Consider the following 26,221-nt stretch of genomic DNA (forward strand, 5'->3'; position numbering starts at 1 on the left):
GGGCAGCCCTGTGTCCCTGCTCCACTCCCCGTGCTGCCAGCACAGCTGAGCACCTCTGGGAGTGTGGTCACCCAAAAACTCTGGGCTGCTAGCGTGGCCCTGGCAGGTCTAAGTGGCATGGCTCTGAGGAGAGCCCTGTGGCGGAGCTACCTTGTGCTGGCAGCCATGGACAAGCTGCATTTGTGCCCCTGTGCCACCCTGTGTGGCCATCCCAGATGGCTAAAACTGAGGGCAAAACTGGGCTCCTTTGTTGACATGGGGCTTTTAAGTTGTGTAGGTAAGGATGGACAAGTTAAGTTGGGGAGGAACAACATTAATCAGCCACCTTGAGAATCCCTCTTTCTGAACGTGGATGGTATCTTTTGTGGCACTGCTTTGGATAGCCGTGTTGTGCAAACTCCCAGCTCTTTAGAGATCCAGTGGACTATCAGAGAGAAAAACCCCGCGTCGTATGTCATTCTGGGTATGTACTTGCTGTGAATGAATACAAAGACCTATTCATCACTCCTAGTGCTCACATAACTGACAGATTAAATCATTCTCTGGCTGTGAAGATGACAGTGGCCCAATAGCTAATGCTGTCTAATATTTTCCATTAGAGGGTCTTGTTTCTGATTGTTTGAAATTTTGCCAGGCTTCAGCTGCTTGAGCTGAAATTTCCCATGCTATATGTCACCACAAACTGAAGTTTTGTGTGTGGAAGGGCCTAGATGGATAGCCATGGCATTTCCAAGCTCATGTATCACTGAAAAGTCACTTGAACACAAACTTTCAGAGGGTAACTGTACATTTCTCCTTTCTTGAGGGAGCAGGAAAAACATCTGGAGCTAGATGCTCCCCAGTGGCCGGTGCTCAGGCTGAAGTTGGAGTCGCAGCTAAACAGCCTGAGTGCAAGAGGTTCCATGTCCAAGGCTCTTGACATGGTAGGCATTCTTGACAGTTTTAACCTTTTCCAAAATGACCGGTGTCTTTTGAAGTTCAGCTTTGGTCCCCTGACATACTTAGTCCCATATTGTAGCCCATGTTGTTGACAGAAGTTGTTTTAAGCAGACTGAGATTATGCTACGAGGGAGCACAATTTGGGAAGAGACGGCATCTAATGACTTAAGTTTGAGCACATCTCAGGTTTGGGTATGTATAATGGCTTATAGCTCTCCTCTGCTCACCCTTTACCTTCTCCACTGTTGTCCATTGCCTGTCACATGGGATCAGGACCAGGTTTTCAGATCTCCTTGCTGCTCTGAGCATCAGGCTGAAGTTGCTAGATCCTGGAGATGAATTAGTTGGGCAGCTTTTAGAATTACTTTAATTTGGTCCACTGAATCCATTTTTTTTTCTCTGTACTTCCAAACAATACTGGAGAGGTCAACAGGAAGAGCTTTCAGGGTGAACTGAGTTGTCCCCAGGTGAGGTGGTTGTGTTGGGAGGCCATTTAGTGACCAGAAATCAGTGGCATCAGCTCAACTGCACATTGGGTGGAAATGTGCTCTCTGATCTGCAGCCTATATAACCCTTTCTCTTTCTCTACAGATATTTTTATTAGAGGCGGATTTACAAGCCCCTAGAGAGGACCTCTAACTGCCACAGGAATCTGAGAAGGCTTGTGTAAGGTCCCTAGAGGAAATTTTCCTTAACCATTGCGCAACCCAGAAACTTTCCAGATCTCAGTAAAAACCCTGTGTGTGCTATGTTTTCCCAAACTGGGCATCAATGTGAATTTTAGGAGCTATTGGCTAGGAACTATCTAGAGGTAGATTTTACAACCACCCAGAATATTTTCATTTAACTACCCGTACTACCAGACCTTCAGATGATTTAGAGCTTGCACTGACAAACCTGAATTACCATTAAACTAGATAGCTTGGCTCCAATTAGTAACATTATCCCAGGAAGACAGTGTTCAGGATGGCCTGCAAAAAATATCTGACCACTTACTGTATTCTGCTTTTATAGTGGGTTTTGCAGTTGTGCTGTATTCTGTAATGGCATTGTCATAGTGTTAGCAGTACCTTAGCTGACTAATTTAAAGCTAGCTGTGTATGTTGATGCCATGCTGCAATTTTAATAAGGTCTGTGGTAGAGACACATCTGCAGTCAGAAATTGTCATCATTCTGCCCTGCCAACATGGCGTAATACTCTGCACAAATCCTCAAGCCAGACCTTAGGAAATGAATCTGGATCCTATAAACATTTTAGTGGGAGGAAGCAAAAATACTTGCATGACCTGCCAGGTCTTTTTGTCTCATAGGTAGGACCTCATATGGAGGAAGTGGTCTTTTCCCTTGGTGATAATAAAAGCATTTTATATTTTTGCTACAATGGAAATATCATGCATTATATAGATCACACTGAACAGAATTCAGTAAACTGCAGACATCCTTAAGTTTCCATTATAAACTTGATTTTATTCCTATTCCTCACTTTGCCAAAATTAGCCCTATACACCTACAACTTCACAGGCATAATCTTATTCTGGGACAGATTTTTTTGGAAGAGTTGAAGGAAACTGGTCAAGGTGTTTAAGAGAGATGATGGCTAAAAAAAATGAGATCATCTGCTTGGAGAGTTTCCTAAAGACTTTTTGGCTTGTCATATACTGAAAATTCAGCTGCCTAAAGCTTCAAAAAATATTTCAAATCTGTTGGTCTTGGCTAGAAATGGTGCCTTTGAATAGTTTTAGGCTGTCTGGTGACAGAATTATTTGGTTACTGAAAGTGGTTCCCGCCTCAGTGTGTGTATGTATATGTGTTATGTGTTCTTGGAGATCTTAACTCAACTAGTCAGTGCCAATGTGCTCATAAATTTATGGTGGCATATGTAAGGTTTCTAAACAACTCTGCATGTATCCTAGACTAGATGTTCCTTCTCTGAGACTAGTCCTATCTGCATGCACTGCTGTCTAAAATCCTCACGGGTGTGTTTCCTGGCTCCCACTGCAATCCATGCTGAGGCTGAGCGCGTGGCTTTACAGTCCCTTCTGCACAGTCCTTGGAGACCTCTCCCAAAGGGAACAGTGTTCAAATCTCATTCTACTCATCCCAGTCCTCTTTCCTGGGTCAAAAAAATTATACCTGCCATGATTTGTGCCAAGATGTCAGTCTCTGATGGCTGTGAGCCACACATGATGAGACTTAAGTCAATATTATTTTTCAGCATATAGGTTTTGTGGCTTATTTCTGGTTTTATGACAAAATAGGTTCTGAGGCATAATGTTACTATTTTTAAAGAGGATGTATTTCAAAATACGTGCTTAGGGCTTTCTCATAACTGGGTCATTTTTAAAGATGGTTCTTGAAGTGTCACCAAAACCAGAGGCAAACAGATTCATTAGACAACTTTCAGTGTCTCTCACTTCAAATAAGAAGAATGTTACATCTGGAAACGGTGTAGTTGTGCTATACCACTGCATTAATGCGGTCTCCTGGGATCACTACTTACCCACTGCATTTGCTTACACTGAAGGTTATGGCATAACAATGTCAACAGTAAAGTCTGCCCAGGGTGCACCATTGACCAGGGGACATTGCCTATGATGTCCCACGAGACCTTGTTTTTAGTTAATAGTGTTTCCAGACTTTAACATTTAAGCCTTGATCTTTCTGAGTGCCTCACTTTAGTTGGTTTTGTTGTTGTTGAAGTCAAGCTCCTGAGCTACATATATTGCTGGAGCCTGTGTGTGTATTTGGGAGAAGTATGAGACTCTGCTTTCTTTGTTTATTATTCCATCAGCATCTGTTATTGGCCACTATTTGAAGCAAGCTGTTGGGTTAGATAGACCTTTGTTTTGACTTAGTGTGGATGCTCTTACACTATATTCTCAGTGTAACAAGAATAGTTGACTATTTGATGAGAACAGGGCTAGGAATTCACTTTGTCATTTTGGAGACTCTTAACAGTGTTTTTACTGTGGTTCTCTTTTATGAAGAAACTTTGGTACCTCTGTGCTCCAGAGCTAGGACTTGAATCCTAAGCGAAGCATTATCTTGGAGTCAGGGATATGCTTTTTTCCTCCATTCTTGTTCAAAGTGTTCACTTCTGGCTCTTGACAATCACATTTCGAATGCGCTCACTAGAAACTTGGTAGGGTTTTACACTTAGATATTGTTGACAGCGAGCATACCCTGCCAGGACTGAGCAGGACATTGCTGGTTGCAGACTGCTCTGCCACACGGCACAGGAATGGAGTGCAGCAGGACTGTCCAAACGGCTGTTGTCCTTTGGGACTGAAGAACTGCCTGACTGCAAGGCAGACGTGACAAACAAGTTTTTCGGGGGCTTTCAAGATGGAAAATGGGTTATGATGGTAAGAAGATGAGATGTAAAACTGAAACCTAGATTGATTAGGGGAAAACTGGAATATGGCTGGCTCAATAAGAGTCTACAGAGATGATAAGGAAAAGAGGAAAGGCTTACAGCAGGGAGTCAGGAGGATGGTCTTCTCTGAGACATGGAGCTGAGCACAGGCTTCCTGTGTCCAGTCCCTGTGTTTGTCTCTCAGCTGTGGAACCCACCATAAGGGGCTCTCCTCCCGATACAAGTCCACACAGATGTTGACAGTCATAGACTCACTGAGAGACAAACTTCCACCAGAGGAGGAGATCTGGAGAAGTCATTAACTCCACCTTTCTATCCCAAGACCAAGTTGCAATCACGTCACCCCAAGCTACAGTATCTTATTGCTGATATTGAAGTTTTGTCCAATGTCTAATCTAAATCTCCCAAACTGGTTTATGCTTTTTTATGTTTTATTCTTCCTGATCTTTCCACCAAGAACATATTATTTCCTTATTCTTTGCAACAGCTTTTTAGTTGAAAACTATTAACCTTCCTTCTTCTCAGTTGTTACTTCTTCAGCACACCCCACACCCCCCCATTTCTTGCAATCTTCCCTCATGTTTTCTGGACCTCAGTCCAGTTTTGCCGATCTCCTCTGGCCTCTTGCCACCTAGTTCATATCTTTCTTGAAGTGCAGTGCACTGAACAGGACATGGTCTTCCAGGTGAGTCTTTAACAGTGGGGATCAGCCCACATGGACTCTTTCAGTGGTCTTTAAGACCCTTCAGACATCCCAATGTGAGGGCTTTGCCATTCATGCTCAGCTTGTTCCACTATAGTCCCTGGATTTTTCTCCTGTAAACTGGTACCTAGACAGTTATGCAGGTACAGATGAGTATTTCTGTGTAAGCATGGTATTTTGCACTATTGCATTCCGTCCGTTTTAGATGACTTCTCTAAATATATCAAGATCATTTTATATTGTGATCTTTAAGCATCTATAACATCTGCAGTCCTTCCTTGCTCCATCTGCAAGTTTAATAATCATACTTCATATTCCATCTTCTATGCCTTCAATGAAAACATAAAATAAAACTTGATATGGGACCAAGGCCCACAGAATTCCTTGCAAAACACATGTATTTTGATAGGTTACAATGGAACTACCCCGTGAATACAATTATCTAACCAGACTTGACCTCCTGCCCCTTCCCACAGCAATTTCATTTAGATCACAGTTCACTAGCCTGTTCATGAGGATATTATAGGAAGTACTGCTAAAGGCCTTGCAAAAAATTAAATAAAATAAATAAATTCAAGCTGTATGACATCTGTGGCCATTACTTCACCCTCCCTTTAAGACTCCTAGAGTGAAGTCAATCAGGCTCAGGCAACTGTAAAACATCTAACTTAACTGGTTACTCTCTAAGCAGGTTGGGCATATTTTAGGCTGAAATTTTACCCCTTTTTCCTGGTAATAATTGCACTGTCTGCTTGCTGTTGACCTTTTTAGTAAAAATTGATGAAAAAGGGAGAAAAAAAGGACATTAAACTCTTCAGCTTCCTTAACGTCCTCTACTGATTGCACCCCCCCCACCTTTGAGTAGTGATCAAAACTTCCCTTTGTTTTTCTCTTACAACCTTACCTATAAAATTTCTTTTACTTTTGATAAGTTTTGCTAGTTGCATCTTGTGCATTTTGTCTTTACTAACTGTATACACCCCTTCAGCCCCGCCATGAATGGAGTACTGTGCTGGGTTCTCAACCAGCTGACCTAGTTTCTACTTTACAGGTCTCTCTCTCTCATACACTCGCGGTCAATTAAAGTTTGTGAATTAGCTGACTTCTGCTGAATTTTCTAACTTCCCTCTAAACTGGCATAGGTTGCACTTGGTTTCTTAATTGCATTTCTTGAAGGAACTGACAGCTTTCCATAACTTGTTTTTCCCCTAGATTTGCCTCTTTTGAGATCTTCCCTGCCCATTCTCTGAGTTTATTGACATCTGCCTTCTTGAAATCTAGTGCTGTCAGTCACTCAGTTGGATCAAGTGGCAGAAGTTGACACTATGTTCGTTGCAGTACTGGTTTCTTGTAAAATATCATATCTGGGAGCAGACTTTGAGTCATATGTTACACTGCCCTCTACCTACATGTAAAACTGCCGCTCAGCTTAGGAAGGTAGTGATGATTACAGTATGTATTAGCCCTTCAGATTTAGGATGCTGTTCAGAATTTAGCATGAAGAATAGGAAGAAAAATGTTAACTCCAGAGAGAATAGGAAGAAAAATGTTAACTCCAGAGAAACCTTCTGTAAGGCATTAATGACTGCCCTTGTAATGGATCTCATTCAACGTGGACAGAGGGTCTGTGCTGATGAAACGTTTAGAACACAAATTCTTTGTGATAATAAATAATGCAGACCAAGGTACGCAATGATCATTGCTCTAATTTGTTTACTAAAAACTTAGAACGTTATGCAGCCGTTTCATGGTGCAATGGGCAGACAGTGAGACCGTAATGGGGGAGAGGAAGAAAAAAAGCAACAAGCTTCACCTTAAGCAAAAAAGGCTGACCAGACCAGACGGGACCTATGCCTTGTAAGAACGGTGACCGAAGCTCGCTCTTACTGACATCTGATGCAAAAACAGTAAGACCTCAGGTCCTACTAAAACCCTCTAATATTCTTTAATGCTGGTTGAGACCACTGTAGGTACCTCATGGACCCTCTCATAGGTCAACTAGAGATGGGCAAGAAGTCAGGCCAAGCCTGGTCCTCCTATCAGAAAGCCTTCCAGCTACACGATTATTTTTACTGACAGTATTACAATGCAAGTTTCTTTACTATCACTTCAAGTCAATTTGGATTCCCTAAACAATGAAAATTAATTACCAATAACCAGTCCCAGTTATGGTCAATTTTTATGACGGGTGTAAACTAATAAAAATGTGGGCATCATACTGGCCATGTGGTGTTGGAAGACAAGCAAGCCTTGCCTGTAATCAGAGTAGCGGTGATGGTTTAGAGAAATCCAGGTTGTTGAATCACTCCAAACTACATGCAGCAGGGAACGAATGTGCAGTGTCAATACGCTATCTAGTGGCTGTATCGATTATGACATTATTCCTTAATTGCTGTTCTGCTTGTGAATTGTGGCATTAAAAAATACTTTAGACAAAATGAGGATTTGTAAGTAAGTCTGTCACCATTCCTTAATGAATCTAAGACATTTTGAGGTTATAGGTGATTAATAAAAAAAAAAAAGGCAGTAAAGTCTGCACGAATATGCAGACAAAGCCGTTGCTGGGAAGTTCTAGGCAGTTATTCTTGTCATTAACAGCATTCTGACAGGCACTGGACACGCAGTTAAGATTTTTCTCCTTCCTATAGAGACTATGTTCTAGATCGACTAATAAAAAACAGCTCAGTTTAGGAGGGCTTCAAGATCAAGTTTAAGTATTTTCTTTAGCTGCTAGATTGTGCAATATTTCGTGAGGTAAAAGCAGATAATCTAGCTATTTTAAACTGCGTGCATAGTATCCAATAATGCAAGGCCAGATGTGTTCTCCTCTAATGGGGAACACTAGTCCCCATCCCTGGAGATCATAGACTAGGAAGAGGTGAAGATCACACACAACAGCGTTCTCACAGATTTCTGTTTCTGCCACGGATGTGATTGACCTTCAGTAAATCATACACCTCTTCTGCTTTGTTGTTTGTATTATCTGTGAAATTGAGATAGTACTGTTCTACGGAAGCTAAAACAGCTTTATAGTTGAGGAGTACTTCTGTTTTAAAGGCCGTATTTTCTATATGATATATATGAAATAGAAAATACTAAAGGTATATATGACTTGTACCAATATATTTAGGGTACCGCGAGCTACAACTAGCACACAAATTAGTTATATTAAAAAAAAAAAAAAAAAGTCTGACTCACAATAACCTTCGGCCATTTTGCACTTTTCTACTTAATACCTGAGAAAGCTCCCTAGGCATCTGTTAAACCATTTATCTTTAAGTGCACTTAATTAAGTATGTGTATTTGTTTTAGGAGGCTGAGTAAAGACATGATGATGCAGGTTTCAGCTTGGGTAGCATTTCTTGAACTGTTCTTTCTAGGAAAGCAGAAATTTTATTTTGATCCTTCTTCATGCATCATGAAATCGAAGGTGCCAATTTTGTTCTCCATTTTTGTTAAATTATTTTTATATTTATACATACTTCTGAACCCTTAAAAACAAGTTTAAAATAGTTGGTAAACAATGTTCACATTACCTCAGTTTATCATAATTATTTCTGATATAAAGCTTCTGTGCCACATACAAGAGCAGTTACTAAATATGTATATAAATACAACACATGTATATAAATGTGCCCCACAGGTGGTTGCTGGACTAAGTTTACAGACTGCACTTGATAAGAAAACGATGATTTTTAAGAGCAGTGCATAAAAGTCAGTTCCTTGGTCTTGCTCTTTCACCCCAAATAAATCCAAAACTCAGAAGCTTATGCAACGAGCATGTAAGAGTTGGCAGGTCTACAGGCAACCTGCTTGAAGTGCTCAAAGCTGGTGAGCTTAACCTCTTCTCTCCTACCCACAAGCATTTTCTATACTTTCTTCTGATTCAACATTAACTCCTGATTAATTACCCTTAAAAGAGATATTTAAAACAAATGCTTTAACTGAAAGAAGAACTTTCTTTTAAGATGACTGCTAGTAACAGAGACGGGCTTAAAAATACATCAGAAAATTAGGTACATTTCTCGCTAGGACTTCCAGCCTTGTGCATCTAGCTCCAGAGTGCACGATCCCCAATTATTTTTATTGCTTGTACAACCAGCACAACCCTGGCCACAAGGTATCAAAATAAATAATTAGTACAAGAAAAAAGTCTGACACAGGATTCATTGCACAAACATTTAAACAGAGGAAATAATTTCTTTTACAAATGTGTTTCTCTTGTATAAGAATAATTTTGTACAGAAAATAGCTCTTTATACATTTTACAGAAATACGCTAACATTTAGATTCTCTATTAATGGATAATGATTGAATGCAATTTAAGATTTCAGTTACGTTTGAGAGTCACCAAATATGAGTAACACAGCAATACATCACTTCTCCAATATCTTTAAACTGCTCGACTTATCAAGTATTGAGTCAAGACAGTGAAAACATTCCTAGAACCATGTTAATTTGCACACACTCAAGTATCTTGAAACTGTTAGTTATGAAATACCTCCTGAAAGTAATACCATAATTTAAGTGTCAAGGAATATGAACTTAAACCTTAACAAGGCAGCATTACTTGCTCTCTTAGATTATCCTGCTGGCTAATACTGTAAAAACCAAACTGAACAGAAGCTTTTATATTAAACTGGTTTAGTGTTAACATGACCTTCAAAATGAGATAGCAGAAGCTACTCTAGTAAATGCTATACAGCATTAATACAACATATAAATGTAATAAAAATACTTTCATTTTCTTAAGAAAACACCACGGAATGTAGTGGGGAAAAAAAATCAGTAAATTAAGATATACAAAGTAAATCTGTGAAGGACAAGAAGAAACTGAAAAACATGTGTATATATATTTCCATGTAAAATGTAAGGGTATGCTAGGAAGTACATATATTTTAAATTACTCAATTTCTTCAAAGACTCTGTTAAAGCCCATACAGTATCATGCGGACCTCAAACATAAACCACATTCAGACACTCTTCCTGACAATTGCTGTTTTGAGCACCTGTACTTATACGCAAATTTCCTTTGAAATTAGTGGGAAGGTAAGGACATTTATCCTTGAAACACAACTATATGCAGTAAACTTTTCTTGCTTTCTAGGTGTTTTATAAGTTTAAATAGAAGATGTAAGCAAACAAGTATTATATAACCCGATGACAGAAAAACTGAAATTTAGATTGTATGTGATCTATTTAGTATTCATAAAAAGCTACTTAAAAGTTTGCCAGCTGTACCCTATATGAGTACTGTTGACGCTTTCATGCTTCAAGATTCCAATGTGCGGCTATGTTTAGTCAAACATGGCCCTCGCTCTGAGTTAGCCAGTCTCTTAACACATACAACTTTCAAATAAATTCAGCTGGAACTGGTACACCTCTCCTTCTCACAGCACAGAGGTTGATATGAGTCAGTAATGAATCACATTATACTGGTTCACATTTCCATGTAGTTAGAAGGAGAAACAAGCCCCCTGCAAAACCTTATTCCAGTGATTTTGCAAATTCTGCATAGTCAATGTATCCGTCATTGTTCTTGTCATCATCTCTTAAGACATCATCTATTAGACTGATCAACTCTTCTTCTTTCATTGCCTGGGTATGCTCACCACCTTCCTACAAAAACAAAACCACACTGAACAGTTTAGGAGCGTTTCCCATCTAGTGGCACATATGACAGATTACTGACAACTTATTTTTTTTGTTAAGCTATTCATGTTTGGTGCCTAATTTGGCACTAAGTTTTATGTAATACTTTATACCAATATAAGCAACTTCTACCAGGTGTCAGTTGTGAAGTCCAAGTTCTCTGGACTTCGGAACAAGCACTCTGTATCCAGTTAATATTCTTAGCCAAAAGTTCTAAAACCTAAATAGCACAGTGTATGATGATGATGGAAAAAAAATTAACAGATTCTTAATATTCATATTCTTAATTTGGATCTTGATGTAGTATAGACACTATAGTTTCTATACAGTACAGAAACATCTTCCTGTGCGTCAGAACTTCCAAAACGCAGAGTTTGACAGTAACAGAGTAGTGAAAAAATCCAGCACTGCAGCTTATAGTCAGTAAAATTCTTAGTATCACCTCTTAGGAGCAAAGGGGAATACAAAGAGGTGTCTTTGCACAAGAAACAGCAAGTCATTATTCTGTTCTCAACTAGGTATTTTTTGCCATAGATGTATGCAGGAAGTTAAGCTATTTTGAACTGTAATTTCCAAAAGGTCAGTACGAGATAATGTTAGTATGGTCTCCTAAGGATTGTATCTTCCTACTTGGTCCTTAAATGTTCCTAGCTGGAAAGAGAATTTGTGTTTAGAAAAAGGTGAAGAAAACAAAGGCAGACTGTGACTGGTTCTTCTAATACTAATTTTGTAGAAGAGGTCTCTTAGAGTTTGTGTATCTGCAGCAGTAAGTTTGGAGTTGAAAATAGCAGCCACAGTTTGGAGTTGAAAACAGCAGCCTTAGAACCTCGAACAGCATCATATCGCATCCTATTTCTATAAACCCTCATCAGCATTATCCCATTTTGGATACTTTCCCCTTCTCCCCATCCCTGCCTACCAAAGTATCCCCTCTGTCAAATCATTTTCACTCTACAGTCCTTTCTCACTCTAAGGCTTAAACTACAATGGAGGCTTCTTGAAAACTGCAATGTGACATGAAAAGCTGTGATAAAGCTAGCACATTTATAAATCAAACCAAAACTATCAGGGGGGAAAATAATCTCATTTTCAGGCAAAACCGTAACTGCAATGAGGATGTGTTGTAACTGTTCCGTTCTATTGTAAGCTGCTTTTAGAGAGTCAGAACTGTTTCCAAACACACATGCCATTACAAAATTCCACCTACCTCTTTGTGGACATGTGATATGGCAGTAGCAAGTTCTAACCCATCTAGCAAATTATTGCCATCATAATCATGCATTTTGAAGTAATGAAGCTGCAACTCTTGTGGAGACATCTCGGATTCTGGTTTCTCAATAACACCTTCCAAATGTTCCATGATGTGGCTAAGAAAAAATAAAATAAACAAAACCCACAACATATGCGTCAGTTAATATTTAATCCTCTGTTTACATCAAATTTAGTCTTTGATCAGGCAGTCAAGTACACAGGAAATATTGTATCTCTAAAACCACCCTGGACAACTGAAAGCTGTAGTTTTATACTAAGATGAAGGGGGCACAAAGGTTGGTTGTTACAGATGCTATAGTGGCCTCTAATACCTTAGATAGCTATTTCTCTTTCTTCTGGCCTAATTAGCAGGTTATCAAAACAACTGAAACAGTGCCCAAAATCTCCTTTTGGCTGTCTTCCACAGCATAGGAACTGGAAGAAGATCTTTCCCAGTCAAACATAAAGTATTCTAGGGAGTTTTACTTGCTGCTACCACTGCTTTGTCTGCATGAAGAAGCAAATGAGAAAAAAACCTCTCATTTTACCTGTTCAGAATATGATTTCGTCTATAGTATGTTGATCTAGGTAAGCAGGATTCCTGTAAGAAATTCTTTATACTGTGAGTAGGGCTAAAGGCTCCAGAGAGACCTTTCTAGGCCTAGTATCTCTTGAAACTTATCCAGCGAGCATGTCTCATATCTGACTCCAGCTAGTCATACAACACCCTGAGAAAAGAGAGTGCCCTAGGCTTAAGTCCAACTCACATAACAAGACTTAAAAGATAAGCAAATCATTAAGAAGTAAAGTTTACATTTTTAGAACATGGAACACATACTCTTTATCTTGTACCAAGTTCTTATCAAGGCGAATATTTGCATGTTGACTCTCTCCTACGTGTTCCTCAGCTAGGGCAGAGATGATGAATGCAGCCAGCAAGCAGAACAGCACACGTACTCTAAAAATCCTCACGGGCATCATGATCTCCTACAAAAAGTAAAACACCCCCCCCCAAAACAGAACAAAACAAAACAAACAGATGAAAAATGCAATCAACTTTCAGGAGATTTACGGAGTGTTTAGAAATAACCCCATTAAGTTAGAATAGAGGAACTTGCTGCATTTCAAGCACTTAGCAAGCAGAAAACCGGAGAGCTCCAATTACGAATTTCAACGAGGGTGTCTATTTCAAGGAAGGAGGCATTAATTTTCAAATAATTATTTTTATTTCACGCAGTGAACGTGCACTCTTTAGCCATGCCTGGGTCTTCACACAGCTTACAGCCAGCCAACCAGGTCGGCTCCACGCAAACCTGCCCCAGAGTTACGGGAAGAAAGGTCGCTTACGTTATCAGAGGGGCTGCATCAAATTAGCAGATCTGTTAAGACTGCACGCATAAATAACATACAGCTTTACAAATGCAACGGCCATTGCAGCGCTCGCTTCACAGGCGAGCGAAACGCTGAAGCGGTTCAGCAGGGCGAGGGGCGCCGAGCACCCCAGCGGCGCGGGCAGCGGAGCCCGCTGTCGGGGTCGGCGCCTCAGGTTTTCTCCCACCTCCAGCGGCGCCGGCTGAAGCAAACCCCGGTTCGCCGCCGGTTCGGCACGGGGCGGTGCCGGAGACCCCGCCAGCTGCACCGCGCTGCCTCCCACCCGGGGCTCCCCGCCGGGCCGGGCCCCCGGGGAATCACCCGCCCGGGCCGCAGCACGCCCCGCTCCACCCCTCCCCGGCCTCACAGCCCGGGCGGGCGGGCCCCGCCGCCGCCAGCCTACGCACCCTCCGGCGGATGGCCGCCACAGCCGCCGCGCCGTCCCTCCCGCGGGCTCCGGGTGCCGGGCAGGGGGGGCCGCGCCCGGGGCAGGCCGGCCACCATCCCCGCCTCACCTCTGACCCGACGCCGCCGCCGCGCTCCCGCCCCGCCCCTTCTTCCCGCCTATCGCCTTGCACCTTTCCGCCGGGCGGGGGCTACGTCACCGCTCCCGGGATTCCACGTGGAGCCCTCGCGGAGGGACAGGTGGAGCGCCCCGCCCGCCGGGGGGCCGGGCCGGCGGCGCGCGCCTTGCGGGGCCCGGGACCCCCGTGCCGAAGGGCGCAGCGCGGGGGGGGCCCGGGCGGGAGGGGGCAGCGAAAACCCGGCGCCTGCCCGCTCCCGCGGCTGCCCCTCGCCGCCTCTCGGCAGCCCCTTCCGCAAGCGACCGGCGGCGCTTTCCCCCGCCCCGCTGCAGCGCGGGGGACCGCGGCGCCCGGTGGCCGTTGCCCTCTGCGGCTGACAAACGCGTACTCCCCCCGCTCCCCCTCTCGCCCGGTGTCGAAGGCCTCGTTGTGTCCATACGCGGCGCCCAGACAGCGGCTGCCTCCGCCTCTCGGGGTGACAGCACCCGGAGCGGGCCCCGGCCCGGGGCGGCGGGCCCGTCGGTCGCGCAGCGGGGGTTGTTCCGTGCCGAAATGGCTGCCGAAGGGGGGCGGCGGCCGTCGGGAACCGCTGACAGAAGGGGCCCGGGGTGTAGGTGGCTTCCGAGGGCCTTGGGGAGGGAGCTGCGCCCCCGGCCCCTCCCGCCGGCGAAGGCGGCCTGCGTGCGGCAGGCCGAGGGCAGGCGAGCAGGCGCGGTGCCCTTGGCGGGGCCGGGAGAGCGGCCGCCCGTGCGCGGGCACGGCTCTCCGGCCCGGGCGTCGAGTGAGAGGCGGCAGGGGGGGGTGGCCGTGAGGGAGCCGCCGCGCCCCCGGTGGCAGGCCTGGGGCGGGGGCACGCCCCGCCGGGCACCTGGGGGCGGCCGGGGCCGTTGCCGCCCACCCGGCACCGCGACCCCGCACACGCCGCGGGCGCCTGCCGGGCGCTGCCGCCGGGACTCCCGGGCGGGCGGGCGGGGCGGAGCGGGGCGGGCGCGGCGGTAAGATGGCGGCCAAGGGCTCGCACTCCCACGTGAAGCTGGAGGGGGAGATCGAGCGGTGCCGGGCGGAGGGGCACTGGGGGCAGCTCCGGCTCCTGGCCCAGCAGCTGCTGCCGCCCGCACGGACCCCGCGCAAGGCGGCGGCGGGGGGCGCGCAGGACGCCGGTAAGCGGCGGAGAGGGGCGGGCGGGGTGGGGCAGGGCGGCCGCCGCCGTTACCGGACCGCGCGGGCGAGGGGCGGCGGCGGGGCCGGCTCGTCGGTCCGTGCCGCCGCAGCCCCGTCCCGGAGGGGCTGAGGTGGGCGGGAGCTGCGGCTGCCCCCGCTGCCGGGGTTGCGGGAGAGGGCTGGGGGTGCCGGCGGCGGCCGCTGTCCCGTGCGGGCGGCCCGGCCCCGCGGCGGCGGCGTTGTGGTGGCGGTGGTGGGGGAAGCCTGGGAGAGGCGGCGGGAGCCCCGGAGACGGCGTTCAGGGGGGAAGCTCGGTGCTTCCCCTGCACGTCAGCCGGCGGGGCTGCCGAGGGAGGGCGCGGCTGGGGGCCGTCGGCGGGAGTCGGGGGTGCCCTGGCCGCCGTCAGCGCCGGGGCGCCGGTGATGGCTGCGCCGGGTGCCTGCCGTCGCTGTCACAGGCTCGGCGGGGCTGTGGCCGGGCTACCGACCCGAAATCTTCCGTGTTTGGAGATGTCTCTCTCCATCTCCTCGATACCCGTGATGCTGATCCCCTCTGGCCCCCTCCCCACTCCATTCTGGATGCCCCTACATTGTCCCCCTACGTTTCTGAAGAGGGCCGCTTTGTTTAAGGGCTTAGTCTCATCCAGGTGTCCTTTCACATGTAAGACAGGTTTCATAAACAGCAAATGTCCTCTCATGAAATAACTTGTAAAAAGCAAGGCAGCCTAACTTAGATAAAATTCTGTGTCTGTAGTCAGCAGCGATAACTTGCGAAGAGGACCCGGTCCTGGCCACCGCGCTGGTACCAGAGGTTCTGCCGTTGCAGTCAGACGAGCTATTTCTATGAATAAAACCACTTCTTTAGAGTAGCGTTTTGAGGATGTGGCTCTAGAGTTAATTGAAGATTGGTGGAGTGCAGTAAACTTAACAGTGGGGAAGCGTGGTAGGGGGAGATGTTGGTAGCTCAAGACATGTTTATTTACGAGGCTTTCCACGTGTGTATGTGATGCAGATTGAACCCTGTGTTGAGAACGTCAGGGCCAACTTTCGAACTTCAGTCAGGTTTCAGCAGCGCTTCCCAGGTGCAAAGATCATCCTGCAGTTTGCGGGCATTAATAGTTGAAGAGTTCATATTAGTTCGTTCTCTTGTAATTAAGAGGCGTAACAACAGTATGATTGCTGTAAAAACATCATTTGTTAATTTGGTGCTATGTCATCATAACTCGCTAGTTATGAAAGAGTAATGCTTTGTTATTGCTACAGAACTTGTCTTCCAGCAAGGGACTAGCTACAGTTTTGTGTTTCTAGAAACAATAATGTGTCTGGATGGAATTTTTTAATAGTAGTATTTGCTTTGAGAGATTGTGTATGTTTATGTTTTCCTTCTGTATGGCCTTATGTAATTCCTTAAGTTTGGTTATAAATTAGTGACTACCTGAAGGCTCTTCAGTGTTCTGGAGAAATGATTGCATGCAAGGTTGGGGGGAAAATATTCTTGAACATTTACACTTCCCATTTTCTTTGTTCATGCAAGTTAGTTGTGGACTGCAATTGAGCAGGAAGAGCTATGGTTATGAGTGGATGTGCAGCTGAACACTTAAGCCACAACAACAAAAAAAACCCCACCACGTTGATTGTCAATGCTGTACATAATGTATAGGTAGGAAGTGGGGATCAGTGGGAATAAGGCACTGGGCCCATACTGGGTTCGTGCTTGAAGAGCTGTGGCTCAAGCTGGCATTGTACTAACAGTACTGGGCCCATACTGGGATGGTGCTGGGCTGTACTGGGGTGCTCTGGGGCTGGGGGTTCCCTGTCACACCCCCACACCAGCAGCACTGGCTCCAGCCCCTCCATCAGCATCTCCAGGAACTCCACATCTGACCCACACCAAGGGCCTGACCCACGACTGCCTCCTGACTGCCCCCCAAGTGCCCCTGTCTCCCAGCCACCCCATAACTGCTCCCCAGTCAAGTGCTCCGTAACTGCCCCCAGTTCCCCCCAACTGACCCACAGGTGCCCTCCATTTTTCCCTTTTCCCTGTTTTTCCCCATTCTCCATTTTGTTGCTGTGCATGGACTGAGAATACAGCAATAGATACACTATTGTGTTTCCTGCATTCTACAATTTCAGACTTTGAAATGTGAAGTATATGTGAAATGTAGGGCTTGGCTCTTTGATTTATAAGGTTTTTCTTACCCTGTTTGACCCACTAGTCAGCTGATTGTAGTACTTTTATGCATAAATGAACTGCAGAACTGGACCCATCATGCAAGATCTCCAAGTACACTGGCAGGTGAAACCTTTTTTCAGCGCATGATAGCAACATCGCATGATGCTTCATGCTGTATCCAGTGCTACTACCTACGTTTGAGTTTCCCTTCTGTAAAACTGTGAACAGGAGTAATTTTTAATGTAGAAGGAGTTACATGTGGCCTATTAGTTATGCCACTGGATCAAGCCTTGTGTGTCTTTAATAATGGATGTGTAGAATGTGTCTAAATTCTCTATTTTTATCTTTTTTTTTTTTTCCCTGTGAACTTTCACTGAAATCTTAAAAGTTTCTGTTGTGGTTACTGTTCTGCAGTGAAATTCATAGCTTATCCATAGTCCAAAGCATGCATTTCATGCTTGTACGTTTGTAAATCTAAAGGATGCACTTAAATGTTTGTAAAGATTGGTCTTAACTTTTGACAGTGAGTTTTGTGATGAAAATTCTTAACTGATACATTAGTGACAACACAAGACTGAACAGTGCTGTCAGAATTAAAGGATTCATTAGGGAAAATCTTCAAGTCAAAAGGAAATGTCGTTTCATTTTTTCATAGGAAACGCACTGTTTCCAATAGCTCAAGTTAATGAAACTTTGTCTGCTAGTTCTTCCTTACCCCCTTGTTTGAGTTACTGTTTGTGCGTCTCAAAAGGTTTTGGTTGTTCGGTTTTTTTAATGCTATTTATCAGCAGTACGGCACTAAGTGATGTTTCTTGTTGGTTGGTATGTGCTTTCAGAGGACTATGGGAGTATGCTGCTTGCAGAGGCTCTGCTGGAAGAATGTTTGAAGGAAAACTTTGCCAAACTGAAGGACTCCATTCCACTGACAGAGAAGAATGAGCCAAAACTGAGTGAAGCTAAACAGTATCTGACCAATATCTTAAGCAGAGGAAAACTACGAGTAAGTGGGCTCTGTTGTAGTAATTCTTGCCAACTGCATGCTTCTTTCATATGATTATTAGTCTGATACAAGGTGTTGGCATTGCCTGTTCATGTCCCTGGATGTACAGTGCTGTATTTGTAGGTATTACTAATGGATTGGTAATTCAGTACCCCTGTGCAGTGTCTTCTGTTGGAAGATTTGCTTTTTCATATACAAACAAATTATTTGCTACAAGTGTATATCCTCTTGGGTTTTTTATTAAGAAGAAGCAGGATAAATATATAGGAATTCTCTGGGGTGGTGGGGCATGGCCATGTAACAGTGCTGTCAGGCTAGCACAGCTGAGCGACCTGCTGCTGCTCCTGGTCTGAGGGAATTGCATACACCTGGTCAGCTCCAGATCAGAGGTAAAATGTGCCACAAGCTGCTGTCAGGCACTTAAGGTTGTGGTGTGAGTCCAGGATTACAGTCTTGCATTGCTTTTAGTCTCTGCCAGAGAAGTTATGAGAAGTCACGCTTTTATTTTATTTTGTGGCCTGGGTGTGTGGTTGGTAGCTGCCTGCCAACTCAGCTGCAGAGCTTTAGGAGTGTTTTAAGACTGTGCCTCGATGGCTGCTGCTGTGTTGGTGTCCTTGGACACACAGTTGCATAACTGGCTTTAAAAAGACAATGAATTACAACACTCTGTTCCAGACTTGTCTTATTTTTGGTCCTGAAACTTACAGGCTAGTTAGCTTGGAAGTGTATGTTATACTTTTATCGTCTTATTTTCCAGGGAGCACATGTGCAGTGGCTTTTCTGGGGGAGTTCCTTATTCTTAACTTCTTGAAAGTCAGCATATTTAAAAAGTAAAAAGGAGGGGAGGAAGGTGGGAAGAGGAGTCCATCCAACTCTCTCTCATTATAATTTAGCACCAGTAACAGCCAGAACCACTGAATTCTTCCAGGTCTTGGTGTTAAGTTTGCCTGCCTGAATTGCTGTTACTATTTTTTTGTTAGTGTTGACTGCATGTATTGAAAAAAGGAGTATGAAGGCTAGGAACCTTTTCATGCTTTCGAAAGCATAAAAAGGGTCTGAATGGATGTATTTTACTGATTTTTTTTTTGTTACACGGACTTGTATGCATGTTTTCAATCCTTAAGAAACCAAACAAATCTTAGAAATAGCAGGCATGCCTTCTGTTTTTCTACTTTTGCCTGAAAATTCTTTGAGAACTTAAGAAAATTTAGGAGCTTTCTTGCTCTTTAATTAAACGTACTGAGGACTTAACTAAAAAGTGATGCTTTCTGCCTAGTTTAAAAGCAGGGGATTTGCTTGGTGTGCGTGTAGGTAGTTCTGACAACGGCAGGCTTTTATATCATATCTGTGGCTGGTGAATCAAGAGCAGGTCAGCTGAAACCAAAGAGGTGGTTTGTTAGCTGTGTATTTCCAAACTGAGCTCCAAAGTAGTTGCCTGACCTTTGTTGCCTGCTGTTCTCATGAGCATAGCCGTAGGATCTCTAGACACTTAAATCCTTCCTACTCTGGCCTGCGGAGCTAGCAATGTTGAGAGGAAAGCATTTTGAATCTGCTTAGTCTATTCTGAAGTACCTCATTCTTGCTGTCTGGTATTTTACCATGTAAACACTCTTTTCCTGTCCCCTCTCTGTTTCAGCCTAAGTATATGACAGAAGCTATGCTGATCCTAGGAAAGCTTCATTATGTGGAGGGATCCTACAGAGATGCCATCAGCATGTATGCCAGAGCAGGAATTGATGACCTCTCAACAAAAGATGAACCTCTGTACATGCTGCGTTTGGTAACTGAAGCCTTCGTTATTAAAGGTAAAGGACCATGTATGCATATTTGAAGTATGCTGTGTTTAGGTTGAAGTTGAAGGTATTTCTCCAAGTGATTTGATTGGAGCAGAGTTAGGGCAATGTTGTATGCTTTAGAAAATCCTACTGGGTATGGTCTGTGTAGTTTAAACTTAATGGCATTATGGAGTCTTAGTCCATGATTTTTAAACTTGGCTGGCTTGTAAAGAAAAGCTTGAAATTGGAAATATTGTGGTAACTGTTGGCTGTAAGTCAGCAACACACTTGAGCTTGTGTATCCATTTTGGGAAAATCTAAATCAAGCACTCAGCTGAATTGGGGCCCATGCTTTCTCTTAAAAAGAGTTCATATACTTGTAAATTTTAATGATTTCTATGAATTAAGCAAGGATGATGTTTCCAAGTTTTAAACTCTGGACTAATAGATTATGTGCTTTCAAAGCAGGTAGTGTATTTTTGCAATGCATGTCACACAGTATCAGACCTTATGTACAAACAGGAATCTCTCCTCCTCCTTGTAATTCTACAGACATTGCACTGTTTGAGAGATCCTAATAAAAACTGCCTCTATAGGTAGTGAAATTGCATTTCCTTTTTGAGTCGGGGAAAGGAAGACCCTAGTCAGTTTTTGACTTTGGGGGGAAAAAGATCAGTAATCTTCTCCTTCATTTGCTTTCAGTTCCTTTATAAATGTTGCTCAAGTACTGCTACCTATCTACTGCTTTCTACTCTTTCCAGCATGTCCACCAGCTAATTAGGTGAATGAGAACTCTGATGATCAGATACCTTCAACTGGTATGTAAAAGAGTGAAACCAAATCAACCCAAAATACTGTTTGACTGGGCTGCTAGTATTACTGATAATAATTTGGGTGTTTTATGATCTCACACAGTCATTCTGCTTTTTTGAAAACCTGTTTGTGCTGCTTTGCTTGCTTTGATTTTGTTTTCTGTGGCACTGGTTGCATCTCCTTCATTAATGAGCTTTTGTGGAGCAGGACTAATTTATTTGTGATTCGCACTAACACTTGCATGGCACAGAGGAGTGAGTAACTGCCAGTGCATTCATATTTGCTCTCAAATATAGAGAGCAACCATTGGTGCACTCTAGAGTCTGAAGAAGATGCACTATCCTCACTGGGAACTGGATAAGGCCCTTGGTGAGGTGTGAATGTAATGCTAAGGTATGCATGAACAGTGATGGAATAACACTGTTCCTATAAGGCCTCTCTTATGGTATTGACTACCTCACTTGCATAGGAAGATATTGGGGGTGGAGGTTTTTGCCTCAGAGGATCAGGCCGTAATGTTTTTTTTTCCCCCATGTGGTTTAGCACGGAACATAAATATTGTGTTGTCCCTGTGTTTGTGTGTAAACCCTAAGAAGCCTCTGCTACTGCAGAGTAACCTTTGTGCTATTACCGTTCCACAGTTTTTATCCTCAGTGACGATTATTTTCAGATTAGCCAAGATATCAAGGGTATAGTAAGTCACTCAGTATTCTACCAAAGTTTCTGACAGAGAAAAGTCCATCAGAGTGGAGCTTGTCCAGCTGAGTTTGGAGAGGGCACTCACTGCTAGGATCACTGTTCCCCCATGCCATGTGCTTGACCTTCCAGTCTTAGGGAAATAAGCCCTTAAATGTAAGAAATTTGTGCAGGTAACTATGGTGATAGCAGTGTGGATTTAAATTTTCATTTCAAAACGTGTCTGTCCAGGCTACCTCTGCAGGGCAAGTAACAGCACGAAGTTGAATTATTTAAAATTCATTTATAGTTGATGCTAAAGATTTTTCTTATTCCCCTTTTTCATTTGGTATCTCTGCAGAAATTCTGTTGTTCCATACCATATTATTGCCTTTCGTTGCACTACTGTTAGCTTATGCAAGCTGAAATCTTTAAAGACACTCTTGAACATCGCTGGCAGTAAAATTTTTGCAGGGATCATTTGGGCAACAGTCCAGAAAAGCCACAATCCTGTCTTTATTTCAGGGCGGAACTTGGGTTCCCCACTTAAATTTCTTATTCAGGTTTTCAGTAATGGGAGAAAGTAGTTGGTTTAATAGAACATCTCTGTTCATTCAGCATTAGTTAAACACCAGAACTTTCTATCACTTGTTAGTATGAACCTGAAACTACCTTGGTTTAGTGTAGCTAGTGCTGCTGGGTTGTGCCGATATGCAGAATGCCAGTGTAGGTTCTCAAGCACTCAGGATTGTGCTGGAAAGGTCATGGAGGAAAGAAAAGTCAAATCATAGGTACTCACACTTACACTTTTACTGTTGGAAGTAAACAAAAATGTAATGAGAAGAATATGGGATACACTGGGAGGAGCTGCATAGACGAAGTCAGTGGTAGAAATGAAATGTGAACCAACAAAACTGAGTTTGCTTTTTTTAGAGCACCTTTTGAGCTCCACAACACTGAAGGTCCATATCATGTAGTAGGTTCATATTGTGGTAAGAAGCAATATGCATTTGCACCCATGTGATTGGACTGCAGAAGCTGAACAGGGAAAAAAGTTTCTTGCTTGCCTTGCTCAGTAGATTTCCACCTAAGGTGAGCAGCAAGCAGTAAATGTTGAAGTTCTTCATAAACGTGGGGACTCGAGCAGTTGAGAAGTCGCAGGAGAAATGGCAGAGAGGGCAAGACTCTTCCAGTTTTTCAGCTGACTGCTTCTGCTTGTCCTGTTTCTAAATCCCTCTGTTGTGAGGAGAGGAGAAGTTCTGTTGACCCTGTGAGCCTAGCTCTGACAACAGTTTGATTTTTCGCAATGACTAATTTTAACCTGTATTGTTAGTTAAGAGGTGGTTGGTCTGTACTTGTCTCCTTCCTCCCCATCTTCGGTGAAGTTAATTTCTCCTTAAATCCTCTGCTCAGTTCGCAGTACTGCAGGTAATCTCCGAGGCTCCGTTCTGTCTGTTGCATAAACAGTATTGAGTAAGCAAACTTGCTCTCATGTTGCTTCTGATTCACTTGGGACACATTGTGGCTTCGTTACCTGGCATTGTCCATTCGAAACAAGCAAGCAAAAAAGGCTTCAGAACAACGTGTGTAGCTGCCAGAGCCCATTGGTTTTCCTCTGGCCGTGCTTGCTGCAGAAACCCTGCAGAGATCTCTCTCTGCTCCCAGTGGATAAATCTTCCTGGTAGTAGGGTAGGTCACAACCTAACCCTTTATAAAGCAAAGTATCGCTCTAGCCAGGACTTCAGCATGCCTAAATTCCAAGTTTGTAGAAAGGCTCCTTTGTTTCCAACAGATTGTTGATGCAGTGTTTGTTGCACAGCCTTTCTTGCTGCGCTGTGTGAGAGCACGCTGAGAGCGGTGTTAACTGAAGGAGGCTGTTGCCAGCCTGAGTGATGAAGGCTCAGGCAGGGCCGATGTGGCGTGTGGGTCCTGTCTTTGTAATGACCGAGAGGGCCTTTGGCTTGCGGTCAGGATGTGTGGCACCGGAGCTGCTGCAAGGTGAGTCAGCCCCGTCCAGAGGAGCTCCCTGTGTCCATCAGGCCAGGCCCTGAACTTCCTCCGCCTGGAAGGCGGGTAGCCTGGAGATGGGTAGCTACCTAAATCTGTGCAGCGATGACATAGGATTGCCAATGGTATCTAACTGGTCTTCTAGTGAGTTAAAGCTTTAACAGTCCCACTGCCTCTTTTTCTTCTTTTCTCGCAGTCCATCCTGCAGTAATTTTTGTGGTGTTATTGGCCGTTTTCAGCTCGGGATGCATTTAATTTGTGCAGCTCCAGTCTGAGCTCTCTGTACAGTCAGAAGTTGGCAGTTCTGGGGTGATTCGTCACCTCTTGATGGCATCTGAAATGGATGAGGTTCATGGTGTTGTACAATACAGCCTCCTTTTAGGTGACTGTGAGAGGAGGCTGTGGACTAACTTCTTTGTGGGTGTCTAAAGATAGGTGAGATGAATCCCTTGTAAATTTGTTTCTAAAAGTTTTTTTTTTTTTTTTTAAACTTTAGAAAAGAGCCATTGTATCAAAAGGCTGCAGTGTCAGCTCAGCCTTTTTAGACCTTAGAAAAAGCCACCTGGAAGAGAACAAGGTGATACTGTGTCTGTCAGAAGCCTTGATCATAGTCTGTGTTTTGTTACACCAAGTCCAACCACAAGTCATACCTACAAGGAAATGAGACTTTGTTAGTTCAGTGGCTCGGAGCAGTCTTTATTTTGTTCTTGAACCCATTTAAGTAATTTAAAGATGTTTAAGATCTGGAGTGTGACACTTCTGAAAAACCCTAAGATCATGAGAAACTCTGCTGGATTGAGCCGCTGGTCTTCAGAGCCCTCCTAAGAGGGTGAATGCTATTGCTGAAAGCAATGCCCTGAAACCACCATGTGAGGGTTTTTCCTGAGCTTGATAACGCTAAACAGCCTGGAGCCTGCGTCCAGGGTTCTGGGTTCAGTCCAGCTCTTTGTGGCTTTTTAGGGGTTTTTCTTTGTTCATTTTTAGAGCAAACTGCTGATCTTACATGTTTTCCTGTTTCTCTTATGGTTGTATCTTTTAAAACTTCAATGATAATGAGGTCAGTATTGCTTGGAAGTATATCGTTCTGCTTTCTCCCCATGTGAAATCTTTGTCTTGGGATTGTAATGCTGGAAGTGGTTGTTTGGAGGTTATGGTGGTGTCCTGAAAGGAAAATGGTGATCTCACACAGAGATGATAAACACGAGAACTGACCTTTTACTTGGCTGGTTTGAAAACTACCCACTTGGTTTTAATCATGATTTCAAATTGACCAACTGAAGCCTCAAAATTTGAATAATGTATTTCAAACTTCCTTTGTGCTTGTGCCACTTAATGTCTTATTTTGTTGGTTTGCAGAACTATTAAAAACATGTAGGTTTGCATTCAGTAAACATAAGTCTGGTATTAAAATTGTTCATTCTAGCTAATCAGAGGATATATCACCCACTTGTTCATACACTTCATTGGAGTCTTTAATTTTGACATTTGCTTGTGTGTCATTCATTTTCTAATATGGTTTCCTACAGGATGATTAATTTCCTAGGTGAGATTTGTATTCAGCTGCGTTTGTTTGGAAATTAGAATAAAATGTACATTTAAAGATAGCTTTATTGCAAAGCTAGGTTCTGATAAATCTACTTTTTCCCCCCATTTAAAAAGGATTTGATTAAGAAAATTTTTTCAGTTAAGCAAATGAATTTCACTAGCTCCAGACATTTTAACTCAGTGTTTCTGACAACTGTTAAAACTGGTAAACTTCTTATGTGTGCATTTTTTTTTTTTATTCATAAATTAAAATGGGAAAAATAAGCTTTCCTGTTTGGTTTTATTTAGTCAAAACTTTGTTGGTTCATTAGCTTCGAAAAGCTAGTCATTAAACTAAATTAGTGGAGAGAACTGAAAGGGAGAAAGAAACGTGGGTTTTTTCTCTTTCCTCCCCTCTTCCTCCCCTCTTCCTCCCCTCTTCCTCCCCTCTTCCTCCCCTCTTCCTCCCCTCTTCTCTCGCTCCCTGGAAGAGAGTGCCTCTATTTTAAAGATTCATTTCAGTACTTTGTCAAACTCTTATTTCAGATTCTAAGCCAGTAACTTCTCCAGTTCAATTTTTTTACTAAATGCTACTGATCCCGTAGTGCGAGGATATATTCCATTCAAACAATGTTAATGGGTTAGTGTGTGTTACAGGCTTAACTTAAGCAGCCTTAGTTTTAAATAGAGTCCTTCTAAAACCAGCATTTCCAGTTAGCTTTTCTGGGATGAAATTTTTGTCCACCTAGTTTTTGATGAATGAGATGGCAATACCAAAACTATTGAGTGTACGGGAATACAGACTGTGTGGGATGATTTTGAGTGCTAGTAGTTTGAACAATTTCAAGTAGAGATAAACTGTGTTTGGAAACATTATGTAGCTTTGCAGGGTCATAATTTATTTCATAATCTTCTTTTGAAAGTGAATTTACGCTTCTAATTCTTTGCAGGAAGCATTTTTAATTCAGGTCATGTTCTATAAACCTGTTAACAGGCTATATGTGCACTTTCTGAACCCGCTTCTCATTTCAGAGGGCCTAGTATTTTGCAAGGTGCATTCTCCTTTTTCCAGACAAGTGTTTAGAATACTATTCTTCCTCTTGGATGCCAAAGAAACCTTCCTGTGGTTATGCATACTCTTGTGGTTGGGATCTTTTCCACAGGCCGATTTTTAAGAGTTCTTGAAGTTCTCTAAGAAAAACTTTGCTGTAATACTTAGTCAGAGCGCCCCACACTATCTCTTTTTATGTAAGGACGTACCTTGTTTTGTCAACTGA

The 26,221-nt window shown here is 43.7% G+C and overlaps 2 protein-coding genes across 2 annotated transcripts in view; one reads left to right on the forward strand and one right to left on the reverse strand.

Moving 5' to 3' along the window:
* Positions 1 to 9,183: 9,183 nt before the first annotated feature.
* Positions 9,184 to 13,833, reverse strand: MCFD2 (multiple coagulation factor deficiency 2, ER cargo receptor complex subunit). The gene is made up of 4 exons (XM_082306189.1): positions 13,700 to 13,833; positions 12,760 to 12,908; positions 11,878 to 12,037; positions 9,184 to 10,637 (listed from the first exon to the last, which is right to left on the reverse strand). The coding sequence occupies exons 2-4, from the start codon at positions 12,900 to 12,902 to the stop codon at positions 10,506 to 10,508; spliced, it is 435 nt and encodes a 144-aa protein (XP_082162315.1). The 5' UTR covers positions 12,903 to 12,908; positions 13,700 to 13,833; the 3' UTR covers positions 9,184 to 10,505.
* A 983-nt stretch (positions 13,834 to 14,816) lies between these two features.
* TTC7A (tetratricopeptide repeat domain 7A) overlaps positions 14,817 to 26,221 on the forward strand; it is a gene marked incomplete at its 5' end in the record, with an annotated part of 175,886 nt that continues 164,481 nt past the window's right edge. The window contains 3 exons of the mRNA XM_082307008.1: positions 14,817 to 14,976; positions 17,987 to 18,150; positions 19,787 to 19,955. Of these exons, the coding sequence (XP_082163134.1) occupies positions 14,817 to 14,976; positions 17,987 to 18,150; positions 19,787 to 19,955 (493 nt within the window). The remainder of the gene's footprint in view (positions 14,977 to 17,986; positions 18,151 to 19,786; positions 19,956 to 26,221) is intronic.

The sequence above is a fragment of the Platalea leucorodia genome (assembly GCF_965183815.1).
Source record: "Platalea leucorodia genome assembly, chromosome: 3".
In the NCBI taxonomy this organism is placed as follows: Eukaryota; Metazoa; Chordata; class Aves; order Pelecaniformes; family Threskiornithidae; genus Platalea; species Platalea leucorodia.